The sequence below is a fragment of the Melanaphis sacchari genome, unplaced genomic scaffold, assembly GCF_002803265.2.
Source record: "Melanaphis sacchari strain LSU unplaced genomic scaffold, SCAv2.0 Contig1024_pilon_pilon, whole genome shotgun sequence".
Classification (NCBI taxonomy): Eukaryota; Metazoa; Arthropoda; class Insecta; order Hemiptera; family Aphididae; genus Melanaphis; species Melanaphis sacchari.
This window is the reverse complement of record NW_020270377.1, coordinates 1-20,827: the sequence shown is the minus strand read 5'-3', so window position 1 is coordinate 20,827 and position 20,827 is coordinate 1. Positions and strand designations below refer to the sequence as shown.

Genomic DNA, 20,827 nt, shown 5'->3' with positions numbered 1-20,827 from the left:
TTTTTTTGTAGAACACTTATTTGTTAGTGTTCGAATACTTACCTAAATTCTACTGCGAAAAATAGTTAAATTTTAATCTATTTAATCTATTGCCTGGTTTATACCATGAATCTATTCATATCATTCTGCATTATGTTGTTGACTAAAAAATTTTTGAAAATAATACATTTGAGTATAAATAGTTATTATACTATAATAATAGTTAAATATTAATAATATAATAAATTAATTCATCCTACCGTATTATTAAACACAAGATAAATTTCTATAATAACAACATAAATATATCATGAAATGTATTTAATTATATAATTTGATTACTATCTGTGCTCATAATTTGTTTTCGTATACAATGATTTATCATCAAATTCAAAATTAACATATCAACTAGAGTAGCAAAATTAATGATGAATTGTACTCAAACATAACTATTTAGATAGATCAAATCCCTCTGTTTTTTTATTTATGTCTATTTTATAGTTTGGTGTTTTATGTAATTTTTATAGCTTTAACCATTGTTTCTTTTAGTCATTTATTCTTTATAATATATAGTAATAGTTGTTAATTATTCGAATATTTAGTATAAAAATTTTTATTAAGCATATATGAGCGATTTTAAGTATTATAATAAATATTATTTAAGAGGTACCAAATTTAATAAAATTAATAAAATATGTAGATATGTCATTACCATGACGTTTAATCTGTAGTTTTAAATACTCGTCAATATACTAAGTATTTTATTTAAAAAATGTAATTATTCGACATGTTATATTACATGCATTAATGTATACTTTATTGATTATACCAATTCTTTAGGAAAAATGTATTTAAGCATATTTTAATTTTTTGCCATAATCCTAAAGTATTCACTAAAACTCACTGTGGAGTTTTAAAGTTATTATATTTAACTGTATAATTTCATGATTAAAGTTTATTTTTAACGAAAAATGGTATCTACTTATCCAATCATTAAACTCTAATATTTAAAATAAAAAAAAAAAAGGTATGTTAATCTATGAAAGTTATTTTATATTATATTATGAACGTAGGTATTTACGTATAATGGTGTAATATTTTAGGTACACATAAATTTGAGATGAGTATATAAACATGATTTTTTACAAAAAACTGTTAATTTAAAATTTAGAGTTTATTTATAACTTTTCCCCCATTTTATGGGCGCTTTATAATGATGTTATTTTTTTAAATAATAAAAAAGACATACATTTAACATCATTAGAATTTACAATTTGACAAAATCAAAAATATAATTTCATATAAACTGTCAAACAAGTTATAACTTGATTTAAAGTTTTACAAAAAAAAAGTGTTAGGAAAATTACTATAACTCTGAAATGCAAATCGTTTACTTTAAAAATGTAGGAATGTGTTTATAGATGTTAGCAAATTTAATAATAGCTATAAATAATGAGTAATGATGACATTTATTTTTTTTTTTTTGAAATACTTAAAATATTATTGTGATTTATTATTTGACTTGTATAGAGCCAATATAAAATTATCTGTGACCGCAACGTTGTTTGTAGCGTGACCCTAGATTATTCGGTAGTATTGATGTTGCGTTGTAGCTGAAAATGAATATCGCTTGATGTAAATTGAATATAAAAGGTTAATTACACTACTGTAATTGTTCTATTATAATATACTTTTTCAATATAAAATCATCTACCACTATACGATCTATTTAAGTATTCTTTTTTTACATTTTTAAACTTAATTTGTTAATTTGTTAAGATTAATTATTTTGTAAAATAGAATAGTGTAAATATGCTAAATTCTCAAGATGGTACAGTCTCTTAATATATATATTTTTTAATTATAATCAATGATACAATTTAGTTATACCTATGTAGTAGAAACTAGAAAGTTAGGAAAAATATATTAGGCGTATATATAAAAATAAAGTAGGTATACAGATGTTTGACTGAATCCAAACGGCCGATAGTCATATGGTTGAGTGTTTTAGCCAACAAGGTCAAAAGGTCAACATGATGAAAACTCATAATTATTATAAACTATCAACTCAATAATATTTTTAACTCAGAAATAATTAATTATGTCCACAGTGTTATCTTCTATAAAGGTTTTACGTTTAACCACAGATTATTAATTATATATTACATTCAAAATTATAGCCTGTTGATAAAATTGTAATCTTATGTAACAGTATTTATCTACTATCGTGAACTGCAGTGATATCAATAATTATTGTTTGTGGTGGTTATCCACCAAAATTGGTGTTTTGTGAAATGTAAAAATAAAATTCAGATACTAAATGCAAAATCGGGAGTATAATATAATATATTTGATTTCATTAGATTGAAGTACTAATATTATAATTTTACACTGTCGCGCGCCAGTTAGTTGTAGGTCGTTTTCAATGTTAGTTATGACCTTTTTCACCGATTGTACGTACGCGTACAGTTGACTCGGTCCACTGTCTCACCTCTCCTATGAACGAATAAGGTGGTAAAATTGAACGAGATACAGTGTTTATGTATAAAATTAGCGATTAATAGGAAAGAACAACGGTGATCTGCTGCGATGTTTGTGCTTTTTACTCGTCATTGCTACGGACTGTGTATCTACTGATGCATACTTTATGATGTACGACTGTAAAAGTAATCTGATTTGTTGTTTCACGTTGTACAAAATAGCCTATATCATCGAAATTTGAAAAAAAACTTTAAATATCAAATTCTACTTTATAATTTGTACATAATTGTTATACAGAGTCGGGATAGGCCAGACGATGTAGGAGCGGATCCGCATAGGCTTAGAGACTTCGGATTTTTTTCCAAGTACCTACCTACCTACTTTCACATGAAACTGGATCTTCGATAAAAAAATAAAATCTATGACATTTTAAATCTTAAATACATGTTACTTTTATAAAACGTATTAATTTATACTAAATTACAAACATTTTATATAATTGAGTGGTGGACCGGAGTCTACAGAGAATGAAAAATATTGTTGAAAACTCCTTCCTCTCTTTTTCAATCCAGAAAAAATGATACAATCCTGGTTAGAAAAATTTTATCTACATAAAAATGTTTATATTAGTAGGATGACTTAAATTAACAAAAGTTACAAATAGCGAATTTTTTATGACTTACTGTAAATCACTTAAATTATAATTAATTATTAACAGATTTTTGAAAGTGATACTTTTTAAACCGTATAAAATATGTCTCTGTGTAATAAAATATTTTTATAAAACTATATGATATATTTATACTTAATGTGATTTATTTATTATTTTAATTTTTGTAAATATAGGTACTACGTAAAATTTACTTATTAATATGTAATATTTGATCATATTTTTTCTGTTAACCTATAATAGAATTATCGACATTTTTATTTGATTTGTTGATTATTTTTCCTGAACCTAAAATCATGGTTTGATTGTTCTTATTACTTAATATAATAAAGTTAAATACCTCAAACACTCACTTGAATTTCGATCTAGATAAATAAATATTTTCAATGAGATATTTATTTACAGAAAAGAAGGATAATTATAGTCTGAAAAAAGAATATATGTATCTTAAAATGCTATTGACGAGTTATAAGCCATATTATAAAATTATTTCTAAAGGTGTTTTTGCCTTGAATCTATTGTGCAACACAGCAAATTTGCTTTCAGCATAAAGAATTTCGCATTATTATCTTTAATAAAGTGAATCGACCTTTAATAAAACTTAAAAGTGAAATCATTTTCAGAGGTATTATATTTTACTTATTGAACAAGTTATAAATGTTATGATTATTTTTAAATTATAATATTTTAAGTACTACTAAAAATAATTTTATATACAATCTGTGATGTTTTCAGAATTTAAGATTATAAAGCAAGTTTAATATGTTTAATCTATAAACTGAAATTTTAACAATTTAGTCATTAAGTGAGTCAAATTTTTATTTTTCATTAATAAAATACAGAAAAAATTCAGTATTTATTATTATTGTGTTTATGTAGCTAATATGTACTTATTAATTATGAAAAATGAAATTTTATGGTTTCTTAAAATTTAGAAAATCTTAAAAAGCACTATTAATTAAACTCTTTAATAAGAGGTTAAAGTTTTAATGTATTAGTTTTACGATTTATGACAATAATATATTTTTTATAAATACATATTTTTAGTTGTTATAATATCTTTGGTTTGAATAATAGGTTATTAATTTTTTTTTATATATTTATTATTTTTCGTTTGCATTGATATAATTTCTAATTGATGGATCTATAGTGATGAAAAAATAAACTTTACATAGTGACCTTGTTAAAGTGAAAGTACATAATTTAATATAATACCATTATGAAGAATTTCATAAAATAAAAATAAAAATAATAACAAATAAAAAATGTGGTTTTAATCAAAACAAATCTAATCATTAAAGTTATCATAACTATAAAAAATATTATTTTTTCATTATCAATATTTATTTTTTTTTTGTGATCACTTGACATTTGAAAACTTTTTAAAATAACACATATATTGTTATTTTAGATTATTAGTAATAATTATTAATTATTATTAGTATTTGTTTGTAAAGAATTAAGCTAAGAGAGATAATTACCAACTACCAAGTTAGATTTAAAAAAATATTAGAGTAAATAAATAAAAAAAAATATATATATTGAAAAAATGTTTCAAGTAATAGTTAAATAATTATTTATTAAATATTTAAAAGCTACCCCAACTACGTAATTATTTTAGTATAATTATGTTTATTGTATATGGTTTTTAAAATCATAATTTACATATTTGTTTATATTTATTTTTTTCTTATCTTCATAATTATTATATTATATATTAGTGTATTTTAGACATTTAGAAAATTAAGTATTGTAAATTTATAATAATTTTGATGACTAAAGCTCGAAACTCAATGCACTTAAAAAATATTAAAAATGTATGAATTTATGCGCTGATAATAAAATAAATATGCTTTGAAAATATATACTTACTTTTTTTTCTATTCACAACTGTTTTAAAAAATAAAAATATTTTAGACAAATACATTTTTGTACTAAATATTTATTTATAAACCCGGAAATTGTATGGTTACTAGGGATTTGAAAAACATGATACTATAATGCCTACTGAAAACTTTTAAAATAAATGTATATTTTAAAGTTTTTTTTTTTTATTTGCTAATTGTATCATTTATTAATCATTAAATATACTCAAAAAAATAGTAAAATTGAAAAATATATCATCTTAAGACTACAAAATCACTAAATATGCTAAATTTTCGTTATAAATTTTTAATATTTTTTTTATTTTCATAGTGTCATGATATTTATTTTAAGCTTATTTAACAATAAATCTAATATCCCAAAAAAACATAAAAATTCAATAACTTCCGAACCCTATTCATAACACTTGCACCAAATTTATTTTTCTTAAAAATTTCTAACTATTATATTTTAAAAAGATACATGGAATCTTGGAAAAATCCAATTGGTAACTGTTTAACTGAATGTTTTTGTTATATAACAATCCGGTTTACAGTATTTACGCACCTATATAACGATGTAGCGAGTGCTTTTTTATCAAATACGGAGTTATAGCCGGCAAGACATGACGTGATAAGTTGATAAATGTAGCGTGTTATTCGTATTAATATTTTAGATCCAGAAAATTTTAAAAGAGTACTTCGTAAGTAGATTATAATTGTATTTTCGTGTTTTATATGAGTATTAGAAATATCATTTATAAATATTTATTTTTTGATCTAAATGGTATAATAATATTAATCAGTTATATCTATAAAATATACTAATATTAGAGAGAAGTATAAAATTGTATTGCTTAAATTTAAAATTGTCTTTATTAATAATTATTTTGTTGAAAAATATAATTCTGGGGTGAAAAACATGTACTTTTCAAAACTATTAATTAAGAATTTCATTTAAAAAAAAATATTCGAGTTTAAAGTATAAACATAATAAAATTTATTGGAAGGATTGTAGAATGTTTGCCCAAAGGCCACGTAGTTTTTGATATTTCAAAACAGTGTTAAAAATAAAAAAAATTGGTACTAAATTAAAATTAAAAATAACGGAATTATTTTAATTCACAAAATTATTATATGACTAATTACCTAGTAATTTTTAATATTTAATTATCAATTGAAATATTACGATCGCTAATGTTTAATACATTAATAACGATAATTATTAGTTATTACGATTTTCACCAATTTTGCTGATATTTCAAAAAAATAATATGTATATTGCAAACACAAGTTAATAACACAGTAATTGTTTTTATAAATTATAATGATTTTGTTATATTTTACCATGACATTATAATTTTATGTTTACTTTTAAAAGTTAACCTAAGTTTTATTGAATGAATGGAATAAAATAAGAAAATAAATATTGTATTTATCTACAATTCCGGACAATTATTTATATAACATTTAATTACATTTTAAGATTGGAAAAAATGTTAAGATATTTGTTTAATCTTAATAAGTATAGACATTTAGGTTAGGTTAGGTTAGTTATACCACATTTTAGACATTAATTTATGTTAACTAGAGATGCCATCCTCCAAATATAATATTGACCAAGGACTTAGTAGAATTTATAAATTCAGTCTTATAATGTTATATATAAATAAAAAGAAAAATTTGAATTTTTTAATTAAAATATAGATAAAGAACGGTTATCTAATGTTTTAAATAATTTACATTATAATTTTTTTATGATTTATTCCAAAATTTGGATGTGTACAATTAAATGTTTGATTGTTTGTTGTAATAATATAAGTTGTAATACAAAATTATTGAATAACATTTTTACATTTTGGTTTCAAATTTTATTATTATTTTATTCCACGTATTTAATTCATTTATTGGTTACAATATGAAATGTAGATATAAATATATATTATATAGATAAAAGAGTTAACAATATACTTAGATTGTTGAACTCGTTAGGAAATATAAATTTATTTAATAGTGTCTAATATATTTGTATACTTGTAAATTTATGTAAATATTAATTGAAAAGTAGAATAATTTGTGATAAACTTACATTTTTACATGTTTGGTTTAGTGATATAAATACATATCACTTTATTAGTTATCAGAGTTTTAAGTATTTTAATATTTAAATTTTGAATTATTAATACGTTTATTAATGCACGTATATTTTTAATCAGGCACTACTCACCGTATAATAGCTGATAATATTTTATTTTTTATTCAACCTAAACACAAACCGGAAATTCCATCTGAAATTGTTTTCCCAAATACTGAAAAGCCGTGATACATATTAAAGTTGCACGCCACCAACTGAACAATTCATAAACATAGTATTTAAAAATGTATAAGAATTAATGACGATTAGTTGTTAGTAGTCAGTGCTAGTCAGAGATGAACGTATTAAATCACATAAAAGTAGGTGGCAGTCTTAGATAAGTTAATACAAGGTATTATAAAACATGTATCATTTTTGTCTAAAAATAGGTTATGTGTTTTTTTTTAAATTTTAAATTTTAAAAATAAAAATCTTTATAAAATGCATTTTATCTTATAATTTATTAACGTAAGTATTTATATACTATTGTAATTTTGATAAACGGTATGATGATTAACAAGCAATAAATAAAAGTTTAAGTATTAACATAGTGAAAATGTTGACAAAATAAAATAAATACAGTCTCGTCCAAATTTGACCTTAAAGCAATTAAGCAATAATAATAATAATATGAAGATGATTATATTAATTTATCATGAAATATATTTTTAATATTATTACTGTATAGTTATAATTAATGCATTTAATATATGTACCTTCCAAGGTCCAATACGAATATCATCTTTAATTTTATTATATTCTTAAAATATAAAATGGAATTTTCCTTTTTTTTGTAGTGTGTCAAAAGTCATGGAATTTTAAATTCTAACGTGAGCGATAAATAAAATAAATGCTCCAATTTTTAACGTTGAGAGATTTTAAGTATTAAATTGGATCTAGTTTATACATTAAAGAAGTGAAAATTAAATATACTCAAAAACTTTCAAAATAATCTAGAATATAAAAATAAGGAAAAACAGCAATTTTTACGCAAATAAAGTTTTTTTTGTTTTGATTTTTTTTTATTACCTCAAAAACGGATAACCGTAGACTCTTGGATTACATTTTCACCAAATGTTTTTTATATATGATAATATTATGACTATTTTTGAACTATTTATTAACATGAGAAATTGTCAATTATTTTTAATTTTTTTTTTTCTTTAAATGTCGATAAAAATTATTCACTGGGTCAATTTTTTTGAAAATGTAATACAAGATCCCACATATGTTGCTCTTATTTATCCATAAAATAATATTAAGAATTAATAGTCACATTTTTTTTTGTTTTTGTTTTAAATGCATTTGAAGTTAGAATGTTAACAAAATTCATCAAAATCGCAAAACAATATTATAACTATTTTACAGTAAAAAATTTATTGCAGTTTTTATTTTTATATGAATTTTTTGAATTTAATACAAGATTTTTCAATGGTAGTTAATATTGCAAACGTAAAATTTAAAAAAAAATATATATATATATTTTTTTTTGCATAATATATAGTAAAATTCATATTAGTGTAATAAATATAATTTTTAAGTCTTCATGAGTTATATTTTTGAATTATAACAAATAATTAACATCGTTATTTAGCATAGTCTTTATATATATATATATATAAAAGACTAAAAATAAGACTTAAAAATTATATTTATTACACTAATATGAATTTTACTATATATTATGCAATATGAAATTTTTAATTTATTTTATGATATTATCTATTTATACTATAACCTATTTGTCCTATTTTACGGTAATTACAAAAACGTTATTAGATTTGGGTTATATATTAATATGTAGTTGATTAAATATGGTATTAATATATATTATTATAATAATTAAATACTAATAAATAATAATTTAATGAATGCAATACTTAAGGGAAAAATTGTATCAATCTGTGACAGACTATTTCTGCTCAAAATCGGTTTTCGTTATATCATTGAATTCAAATTTAGCATATTTACTACAGTGACCCACTCATCAGTCGTCACTTAGTACCATAAAATAGAACGGTTATAATTTTTATATTATGGAAAAATATCTTAGATTTTTAAATTTAAAACATTTTTCGTAGAAAATTATATATTGTTGATTATTAGAAAATCAAAAGTAAGAAAAATTTATTACTTTCTTAATAATTAGAACAAAATACAAAGATTAATTCGTAAATCCGATTATTATTGATAAATGATGATATTACTTTTGTTTATTTTGTTATAGGTACCTAATTTAAAAACAAATATCTATAGATAATTAAAAATTTTACCAAGTACTTAAATCAGTATTATTATAAACATAGTAGAATTTTTAAATATTTTGAATATTTTTCAATAGTTATTTTTTTTAATAATAAATATTTTAAATTTTCGATTTTATTTATCAAAATTTATGCTCAGTTAAAAAGCTATGGACATTTATATTTATTATAATTTAAAAAATAAAGTTAAGCTTTCTTTTATTTTTAATACGCATATTTTATGCAAGCTATAAACCTGGTTTGAAACTATGCATTTTTAAGATAACCTGTTGTTTAAAATTACCGTATACTATTTTAAGTATACAAATGTATACTTTTTATGTACTTCAAATGTCGCCATTTGTTCAAAGTTTTAAGTAATATCGTTGGAGTTAGGCAAGCAGATTTACGATGTATAACGTGTTAGTACCTACAGGTTTCGACAATTTATGCAAAGAGCTATTTAAATTGAAGTCTGTTATATCATAATTTTACTTTTATGTATATGAATCTAATAAATTACAGTCGCGTGCCAAAATTCGAATAAAATTATTTAAATATTACACCTGCATGTTGTGGTTAAACAAAACTAGTAATAATTCTTCTACTATTAGGAACATTTTTACAATTATTACCAAATAAAAATTGAATTATCAACATAATACAATAATACCCATAATTACATATACATAATTCTTTTTTTTAACTTTGAATTAATAATATGTAAATTTAAAATTGCAGTCAGCCGCAGATCACCTTAGGTATTTAATCTTATTTTCTGTTTTATAATTACCAAGTAATGGTGGAATTTAAATTGCTTTTAAAAATAATTTTAGTTGTTGACACAATAAGTATATTGATTCTACAAAGATAAAATATGTGTTGATAATGAAGTTGATTTCTATATTTTGCTAAATAATTCAACAATAAATAACCATTGATATTTGAAATAAAGTGAAACATCCCTTAACGGACACCTCTAAATAGCGGACACCCCGAGTAGCGGACGTTTTTATGAGGACGGGGACATTTTAACCACTTTTATATAGGTAAACACATAAATATCAGACACTTTTATACAATTTAATTTTGATTCTGACAATTTTTATCATAAATATAGAATAATCTTGTAAAAATAAACCTTGCGAAAGCTGAACACATGACAAAGCACGGAGGGTGGCTCGCCAGACGTAAGGTAGATCAAGATTGCCGATTATCATCGTTAATGATGTAGATAACTATTGGGTCGTGTGTATGTCGATCAATACACAGAATACTTCATTGTTCTCCAACGCAGTTGAATTAGAAAATGCATATTAAGAATATATATATTTGATATATGAAATAACTACGCATCAAAAACAAGCTAAAGTAACCGATTTTTTTAATAAATGTTAATTTTTGTTTTAAAATTATTTTGTTTGCATACATAATATCTACATAATATCATAGTTTTATATCATTATATTAATAATACAAAAATACAATTATCATTATAATAAATTTTAGTATTGTATAAATAATAAATGTTGTACACATTTAATTATTGATTTTTTCCGAATTATTTTCAAAAATTTACCCATTTCTTTCACGCCCTCTAAATAACGGACACCTCTAAATAACGGAAAAAATTACGGCGACCGAGAGTGTCCGGTATTTAGATGTTTCACTGTATTCTATTCACCAAGTGTTCATATTAAAATTTTTCATTTATATCTTTTTATGCTGTTTATAAACAATTAGATTTTTTTATTTCTATAAATATCAATAAAAAATTTTTCTCTCATTTAATAAACTTTAACATTTATAAAAAAGTTCCTCATAAATTGTTATTAATATTATTAATATTAATATACATTTTAAGAATAGGTGACAATAAATTCACAAAAAAATGTTAATAGGTACTGGATTAGAATTTAAATTTTTAGGTATTATATAATATACAAGTAAACCTAAAATCAACTATTTCTCTTCATACGATTTTTATTATTTTGTTGTAAATCATAAAATATTACTGTTGGTATTTAAATTTGCACCTAATGTTTATATCATAATCCTCTATAGACTATAGATTACATATTTTTCAAAATATTTTGACGATTTTTGAGCTATTACAAACATGAGACATTTTTGGTTCATAAATGGTGATTAAAAATTATTTATTGGGGTAAAATTTTTAAAAACAATAAAAGATTCCTAAAAAGTTGTTTTATATCTGTATAAAATGAAGATAATAAATACATTGGTTGAATGTTCTTCATAAATAGTTCATATACTGAAACTGAAATATTTGGAATATATATATATATATATATATTTGGCAAACTCCTAGTTCAGAGTGGATTGTATTGTTGTTATAATTTTTGGTTGATAGTTTATATAGTTGGTCCTCGTGGTACCTACTGTATGCGTACTGACTGTATCAGTACTTAAATTGGTATATTTTCAATATTAAACTAGATATTAATTTTTAGTTGTCTAAAAAAAAAAAAAAAATCAAAATTACATATTGATTTTTATTTTACAATTTAACTTGATTTTTTTTTTTTTTAATACGAGTAGATTTACCCAACAAAATAGATTATTTTATAAAATAATCTATATAATGTATATAATGTAATAACATAAAAAATAAAAAAACAAGAAATATAAAATTTAAATGGCTAAACGGTAGCTGAGTCTTGAATAATACCAAGATCTGGAGGTTTTTCCTTGCACTTATTTTATTATTATTTTTTGTTTTTTGTATAATAAAATAAGATTCCTATCCTTGGCTATTTGCATCTATTGGTATTTAAAAATGTACATTTTTAGCGGGAAATTATTGATTCCACTGAAACTAGCTGTTAAGGAAAAAAGGTTTGTATCATTTCCGCCGGCTATTAATTTTGTCGGCTACTGTTAATAATATTTACACATCGATTTCGGCCGGACACTGTTTATTCCCCTTCCATTGTATATGTATTTTAAATATAATGCAGAGATTTTCAAACTTTTTTAGTTTACGTCATCCTAAAAATAAAAATAATAAATTGTGCATTCTATGAATAAATAAATAACAAATTTATAGTATTTAATTATAGGAATAATTTTATTGTTATGACAAAATTAATCAAAAATAAATATTATTAAATTTCTATTTAAAATATTATGAAATTTTTAATGTTTATGAAAAAAAAAATAACAATTACTATTAATATTAATATTTAATCTTAATGCCAACAATGTGGTTAAACATTGGCTGGATGTAGTAACTTTCCAAAAATTTCTAAATCATGACGTATATAATACACTTACAAGGGAGGGATAAACAGTAGCCAGCCAGTGGAATAAATATGCAAATATTATAAAGGATAGCCGGCGGAATCGATGTACGCCCATTATTAGCTATTTGAACATGATTAAAATTAAAACAAGAATTATAAATAGTGAAATAGAAAAACTACTTACTAGTTATCTACAATATATAGTATATACAATTTATGATTGTTAAGTCAATTGACGTAATTATATTTATAATCTAAATATCCTACACTTATAAGTGCTGGATAATTTAATGATTAATTGCATAGGTACCAGTTACAAATGTTAAATTCACACTATTATATAACACTTTATGTAAGTATATAACTTTATATATATTATAATATATGTATAATACGACAATATAAGAGCCGTTGCCTTATTTAAGTCTAAAATATTATACGATATTGGCTTTCTTATATAGTTATATCTATATGATATGATATTATGTTGTTTAATAAGGCATAAAAGTTTTCAAATTGTCAAATACTCAAATTCTTGATAAAAAACAGTAAAAAAAAAAGCATGAAAATTGAACATGATTAATAATTCTTTAATTTTGATACGGTTCCAGGTGAGTAAGAGTATGATATATGTGAATACTGTTCGAAAATCGCAACTGTAAAGATGAACAAACACCAGGAAATGGAGAGTCCGCCGATTTCCAACTCTGATGCGGATGAAAACGGATGGCAAAAAATGAGCTTTATGTCCAAGGCGGCGTTCGTGGCCCGAAACGTGTCGGTAGAACCAATGTTGGGCGTCTTTCAGCTTTCCATGATTATGTCGAGTTTGACCACACAAAACCTGAACATGCAAAAGGCTTGCCGAGTGAACTTAAACCTGGACAATACGGTGTGCTATGCTCTGGAGAACAAAAACGCCTTATCATATCCGGACGAAGAGGTGACAGTGCAGAAACTAGTGGCCAAGATGATGCTATGGCAGAGCCTCTTTCAGAATATGGTGCCGTGCATTCTGGTGATGTTCGTCGGTTCGTGGAGCGACCGGAACCGGAAACGTAAGCCGTTGATGCTGTTACCTATTATCGGTGAAATAGTGCGCAACATCGGCTTACTCGCTTGTGTGTTTTTCTTTTACGAGCTGCCGATGGAGATAGCAGGTATCATCGAGACAGTCCCATCAGCCGTTACTGGTGGTCTACCGGTGTTGATACTAGCAGTGTTCGCGTACGTGGGGGACATAAGCACGGTGAGTTTATAGCGAATTTTACGATTGCTCATTTCACATTATAATTAAAGCTATTAAGTTTTTGTCTATGTATACTTACATAGTTACATCTCACGTACACGAGTAGTTGATAATACCATTGATTATGTAAGATAATCACTATTTACAGAAAATTTGTGGACGAATAATAACATCTATTACTATTAAAATAGTTTATCATTGTTGAGCTATCATACTTTAATACTAATGGCTATTAAAAATAAAATATATATAAGTATATTATAATAGTGGCAGAAAATTGTCAGTTTTTCAATTTTTAGTGATTGTTTTAAAATTTTATTTTTAATAAGTAATTTGTTCAAGAATATAGTTATTTACTCGAAAAGCACGCGTAATATTATTATAATTAAATTTTTAAAAATTCTAAAAATTTGAATAATATTAGGTACCTACCAACAAATATAGTTTTGATATTATACAGAGTATAATATTTATTTTTATATTGGGTATTTGTGTTGTGGAATTTTTTTCAGCTATAGTTTTCTTGCAGTCATATGTATCATTGATATTTTATCATAATGAATACATATAGGTATGAGGAAAAAATTATGCTCTTGTGAGTGATTTTGTAAATATTTCTAATTATGCGTCTTTTGCAGGATAAAATATGTAGTCATGTGATTCTTTTTATTTTAAAATCTATTAATAGTTTTGAATATATTATTTTTACATAATTTTCAGTCAAAATAACATTTTTAAAATTTTTAATATTTTTTATCGTTACACTTTTTTTAAGATTTTTACTTTTTTGAATGAAAATACACAATTTTAATTTAAAAAAATAATACTTTTTGAAATATTTTGATAAATAAAAATTCAAAATTTGGACTTGGAGTTTATGGGTCATAATTGTTATGAGAATTTAAAATTTAGTTGAGCGAAGTGGAGAGACAAGAGGATACCTTGCAAAATGTGTGTTACTACTCCGTTTACCTAAATAACTGAGTACTTATAACTCATATACTACACGTCCGAATTTTTATTTTATATATCGAATTATTTTGTAAAATATTTTACTTTAGACTATGAAATAAAATATGTATATTATCATTCAAAAATTAAAAAAAACTTAACAACATATAACAATAAAAAATATTAAAAATGTTGTTTTATTTCGAATAAAATTGATTATGTTAATAAATTGTTATCAAAAACGTTAATACTTTAAAAAAATAATGAGTGTTGTTTGGTAAAAGAATCGTAATAATCTGTTTGAAAATAAATTATGTGTATAAAAATATTTAATATTAATTTGTAAACAATATAACATGTTTTTTAATCCGTACAATTTTTAACTTGTATATTATAAATCGTTCTAGGTTGAAAATAGAACAGTCCGTGTCGGGCTTGTGAGTTTATTTTTTTCGATCAGTATTACCTTTGGATCAGCATTATCTGGCATCGTGTTTCGAGATTATGGTTTTTACGGAGTGTATGTAGTATCCACTGCATTGTATGTGTTCAGCTTCATATACTGTATAATTATCATCAAAGATATTAAGCCTGATGTAGACAAATACCACGATCAACATATTATTATTGATCATTGCAAAAAATCACTTTTTCTGAAGATATCCGATTTCTTTAACTTAAAACATGTAAAAGAAGCGATTCGAGTTACATTTAAACGAAGAAATGACGATAACCGAAGAATGGACATAATACTGTTGTTTATTACCATGGTTATTATATTGGGTCCTCTGAGCGGTTTGTATAAAAAAAAAAATTATTTTATAATTACGCGTGAAATATATAAATGCCATTAAACTATGTGTAAATTGAAAACGATATGCAAATAGACAAAATCTAAGTACATATATTTTTTTTTACGAATGTATAATTTTTTTAAACTATATAAGTTACCTCAATGTTGCCTGATAGGAAGGAAATGTTATTATAATACATGTTACCAAAGAAAATTATTGAGAATCTGAAATAAATATTTACCAATAAAAATAAACTATTTTTCGTTAATTTAGTAAATAAATCTTCAATAGATTAAAATAATACACAATATACATATACCTATAACGAGGACATCACACTCGCATGAGTTGTCTTCGTCTAACAAATGTACAACATCCCAAATTTGCATTCGGTACAAGTTCATAGGTGTGCGCAGATTTCAATTTCCCGTTGAGCCTAGAACAATTTTTAATGCCCCAATACTTGAGCAGTGCCCCTATTTTGGTTTTTAACACATTAATTTACATTCTAATTGTTAATTAAAAACTGTGTAAAAAGAATCAAATTGTATATGCACACAACATTAATATGCTAATTTATAGACATAATATAAAATTATATAAATATAATCATACATTAAAAGAATAAAACACAATACCCAAAAAAAAAAAAAAAAACTTAGTTTAAATAAATTTTATAATGTATAGTTATAATTTTATTTATAATGTTAGAGATTGCTCAAAATTGACCAAATATTGAAATTTATTGAAAATTGTTTTTGTCATAATTTTTTCGCGTAATTAAATAAAGTGTTCTTCAAATAAAGCGTATGTGAATTAATGGATGTAAAAATTCGTTTCAGGTGAACAACCTTTGATGTATTTGTTGGTCCGAGTCAAATTCAGTTGGAATGAAGTAGACTTCAGTGTTTTTTCCACGTATTACTTTATTTGTAATCTCGTAGGTAAACTTAATTGATATTATTATGCTTACTATCACATTCTAGTAAACTATATTTTATACTGTTTTTCGTTAAACCTAGCATTTTGGTCTAATAACGCAAATTTTGTTGTCACGAATCTATATTTGTGGAATACAACTAGATTAGGATTTTACATATAAATCTCTACGGATGTCGTACTATTTGTGTAAGCCAATCTCATTGCTCCTTGTACGTAAATCATATAATTATCAAAGCACGGGCAATAGAACTACAGACAATTGTAGTTAGAATACATTTTAAATTTAACCAGTACATACTTCTCAAGCATGAGCGTAACTTCTGTCTTAAAATTTTTGATCATTATAAAAATTTTTTAAATGTGTTATTATTACTTAAAATAAATTAACTATAACTAATCGATTTAACTTATTTATACCATCGTTCTGTGCGACTTACTCTTCAACCACCAACCTAACAACGATGCGTCTTGTATTTTATCATTAATAATTAAGTACACAATTGTAGCACGAGAGTATTACAGTTTAATATTATACAGTTTAACTATAGGAAACAGTCGTAAATGGCTTATAATAAATTTGTGTTATTAAATTTCAGGTATTGGATTTACATTGTGGATTTTTGTTAACCGTTTGGGTATTGATGACAGATTGATAGGAGCAATTGGATGTCTGAGCAAAGGATTGGCTTCTTTCGTTTATGCCTTTGCACCGACCGAATTCTTATTCTATCTTGGTGATTATATTATGCTTGATATATCACTTATAATAATAAGTGATATATATAAATATATTTATATGAATAAATGATAATATTATGCGTGTACTTAGTATAGAAAATACGATTTGAGGATATATTTTAAAACTAACGTTATATATCAATATACTTATTTCAGGTCCAATTGTCGACATATTTCACGGTACAGCACTTGTTGCATTTAGAGCGATACTCTCGAAACTTGTTCCTGCAAACCAACTCGGTATTAAATTAATTAAATCTATAGTTATGAATTAAATCTTACGTGTCACACGTAATGTTATTATTTTTTAAACATATACACCTACTTAACTGTTCATTTTTGATATCATATCGTATGCAGGTCAGGCGTTGGCGGTATCTTCACTCGTCGAAACCATAATTCCTGCAATATTCAGACCGTTATACAGTGTGATATATTATAAGACACTACACTTTATACCTGGCGCATTTTACTTGTTTGGAGGAGTGCTTAATCTTTTTGGCATCTTTGTTTTTTTGTAAGTAAACTGTCTCAATGCAATACAATTTAAACATAAGTAATCACAATTGTATTTTTAAGACATAAAATGGAATACGCATCAATGTGTAAAGTGAGATTTAATATTAATGTATTCAGGACTTGACATTCAAAATCAACCGAAACTAAAATAAAACATTCTAAACTTTTAATTATTCCAAAGCTCTAATTTCATTTTTTATTTTACAAACTTCATATATTAGATCATTTTGTTTGTATTTTGTGTGGTTAGTTGTTTAATATAATAACAAACTATTAATAAGAATATTTTCGCAATACATTTTAGGTAAATATAAAAAAAAAATATTTTTAAAATAACTTTAAAATAAAATCCAATTTTATCTTATCATTTTGATGAAAGACTATAAAATCTAGATACATTATTCAGAGGAATAATAAAAAAAAAAAAAAAATGGGGAAGTAAAATATAGGTAAATAAAACAAGGGAAATCATTTTAGGAAAAATATACCTATGTACTTAAATAAGTAACGTCATGAATGTTCATAGAAAAATAATAACCAGAAAAATATCATAGATACATTAGGAAATAATATATTTCATAATCGGTGTAAACTAGTTGAGGTAAAAATTAAAAATTACATACTAGTTGTGGTCACTCAATAAAAAGTTAGATTCTAGTTGCGGTCACTCCGCATAATCAGCAATATTACAGTATAATTAAAGTTTTTAAAAATTTGTGGGTACAAATTTGAAAGAAATCGACTTCACATATTCAATTCGATTAATTTCACCCTCTTCATAATATCGTATTTGTTGCGCTAGAAAATTTACTTTCTCAGTTAAAATCTTAGTTATTCACTAATGTACGATAAAAACGAAATTTATAACCATTTATAACTCGTAGTGTTTTTAATTTTTTATTCAACATATTACTGTGCGAACTCATTTTTACCGCATCGAAAGACGTAGGCATACTGAATGTTATATTCAAGACTTCGATCGGACTATATAATTGTATCTATTTTATATTTAAACTTTACAGATAAGTATTCCCACATATATACGAGGTGTATAATATATCGAAAAATATGTTTATGATAAAATCGACATGATCGCAACTAAGATATTACATACAATCGGCGCGACCGCAACTGTTATATCTGCTTATCTGAAAAATCGTCAATGACTGCAACTAGTATGCAGCCTTCATAATATAATAACTATGTAGGAGTATTACACAGGCAATTCCTTGATAAATTTTTACTTTAATTAAATCAAATCAACTAATAGAAATATTATATTTTTTCTTAAAACTATGATTTATTACTTTATAAATAAATCCTAATATAGTCAATAGCAATATAAATATAAACGTGTATGGTCTGATGTCAACAACTTATATATGTGCTGATAATAATCAATTACTAGAAATATCAATACATCATATTTTATAGTACCTACTTACCTATTTACAGTGACAATGTCATATGGGTTACTATTTAAAAAAAAAATAGTAAAAAGTAAGTATAAAATGTATTAAGGTACATACATTTATATAAATAACAAGAACTTCTATGCCTCCAATAAAACAAATGTCTGTCTCATTTCCGGTTTTTGTAGTTCTTGTATCTTCTTTAAAAAATAAAATTACTTGAAATGAATAAATCAATTATGGTTAGGTTATTGTTAACTATTGTGCATTCGTGCTATAAATTGATATTTTATTCAAATATAAATATTTCATTTTTTAATTTCTTTTGTTTAGGATTGGGAGAGAGAGGGAGTATTAAACAGTCTGTGGTTCTCAGCCTCAAATGAAATATTATAATTTATAATATTGTTCTTTCCTGGCTATTGAACACCCACGCGTATTAACCTGCAATAGAAACCTAAATAATAATAATTATTAATATGTGTCTACATTTTGTTTGATTTTTTTTATACTGATGTTTTAACACCCGAATACATTCAGACCCAAAAAACTCGAATTACTCGAAAAACTTGAATTAATAATTTAGATGCAAAGCCCTGATTATAACATCATACAAATGTTATAATAAAGTTGGATTTTATTATCTTAATGAATTTAATTTATGAAATGATAACAAATCATTATCGTTAGATAATATATTTTATTGTAGGTTTATTATTTTAATTTTAACTCTTAAAAATAATTATAAATATATATATTTTTATAAACAATACAATAAAATTAATCTCAATTGTTTGCATTTCTTAAAAGTTAGTCCGATAGTTGTCACTTGTCTTCATGGATTTTCTATACATCTAGAGAAATTTTAATCAAAACGTCGAAATTCCTAATATGTTTCGAAAAGATTTGAATATAGATACTTGATTCTAATCAAAAATTAAGCTTTGCTTGTTTTCATTTTTAAATATATCGTTTAAAGAACAAACAATTATAAATGTATAATTTAAAATACCTACATTTATCTATCATATAAAATTACTTCCTTCTTTCTCCATAAATATAACATAAAATTGGTTTTGGAATATAATTTTAAAATATTTAAAGTATAGATACATATATAGGAATGTTAATAGCGTAGTAACCTTTATATAAATAAAAGTAGTATATAAGTTCAATAAATAATACTGTCTAGTTTATAAGACATGTGAAATCATTAGATCAGTAATATAAAATATTATTATGAATATTATTTTTTATGGTACTATACTTTATATTGTTGTACAATGTACATATTAGGTGGGTATATTAAATTAGTTATTTAATTTAAATTATACGACTATTAAAGTTTATTCATAAAATACTAGTTAGGTACTGAATTATTAAAATGAGCGTTGCAAAATGAGAGTTATGTTTTCAAATCTCCAATGAAAATTATAATAATAAGAAGAATAAATATTTACTGATTTTATATTCAGATGGATGTACAAACGTACAAAACAGAAGAGCGTAAAATCAAACAACTCAAAAATGCCAAAGTTGCAAAAATGATTTAACTCTAAAGGTTCACTTCACAATGGATACCCGCAA

At 23.8% G+C, this 20,827-nt stretch overlaps 1 protein-coding gene across 1 annotated transcript; it reads left to right on the top strand.

The window, feature by feature from the left end:
* The first annotated feature begins 5,619 nt into the window (after positions 1 to 5,619).
* Positions 5,620 to 20,809, top strand: LOC112602231. The gene is made up of 8 exons (XM_025350195.1): positions 5,620 to 5,696; positions 13,247 to 13,884; positions 15,243 to 15,630; positions 16,472 to 16,573; positions 17,168 to 17,305; positions 17,466 to 17,549; positions 17,670 to 17,826; positions 20,716 to 20,809. Exons 2-8 carry the CDS (start codon positions 13,300 to 13,302, stop codon positions 20,786 to 20,788), a joined length of 1,527 nt encoding a protein of 508 aa, XP_025205980.1. The 5' UTR covers positions 5,620 to 5,696; positions 13,247 to 13,299; the 3' UTR covers positions 20,789 to 20,809.
* The last annotated feature ends 18 nt before the right edge of the window (positions 20,810 to 20,827 follow it).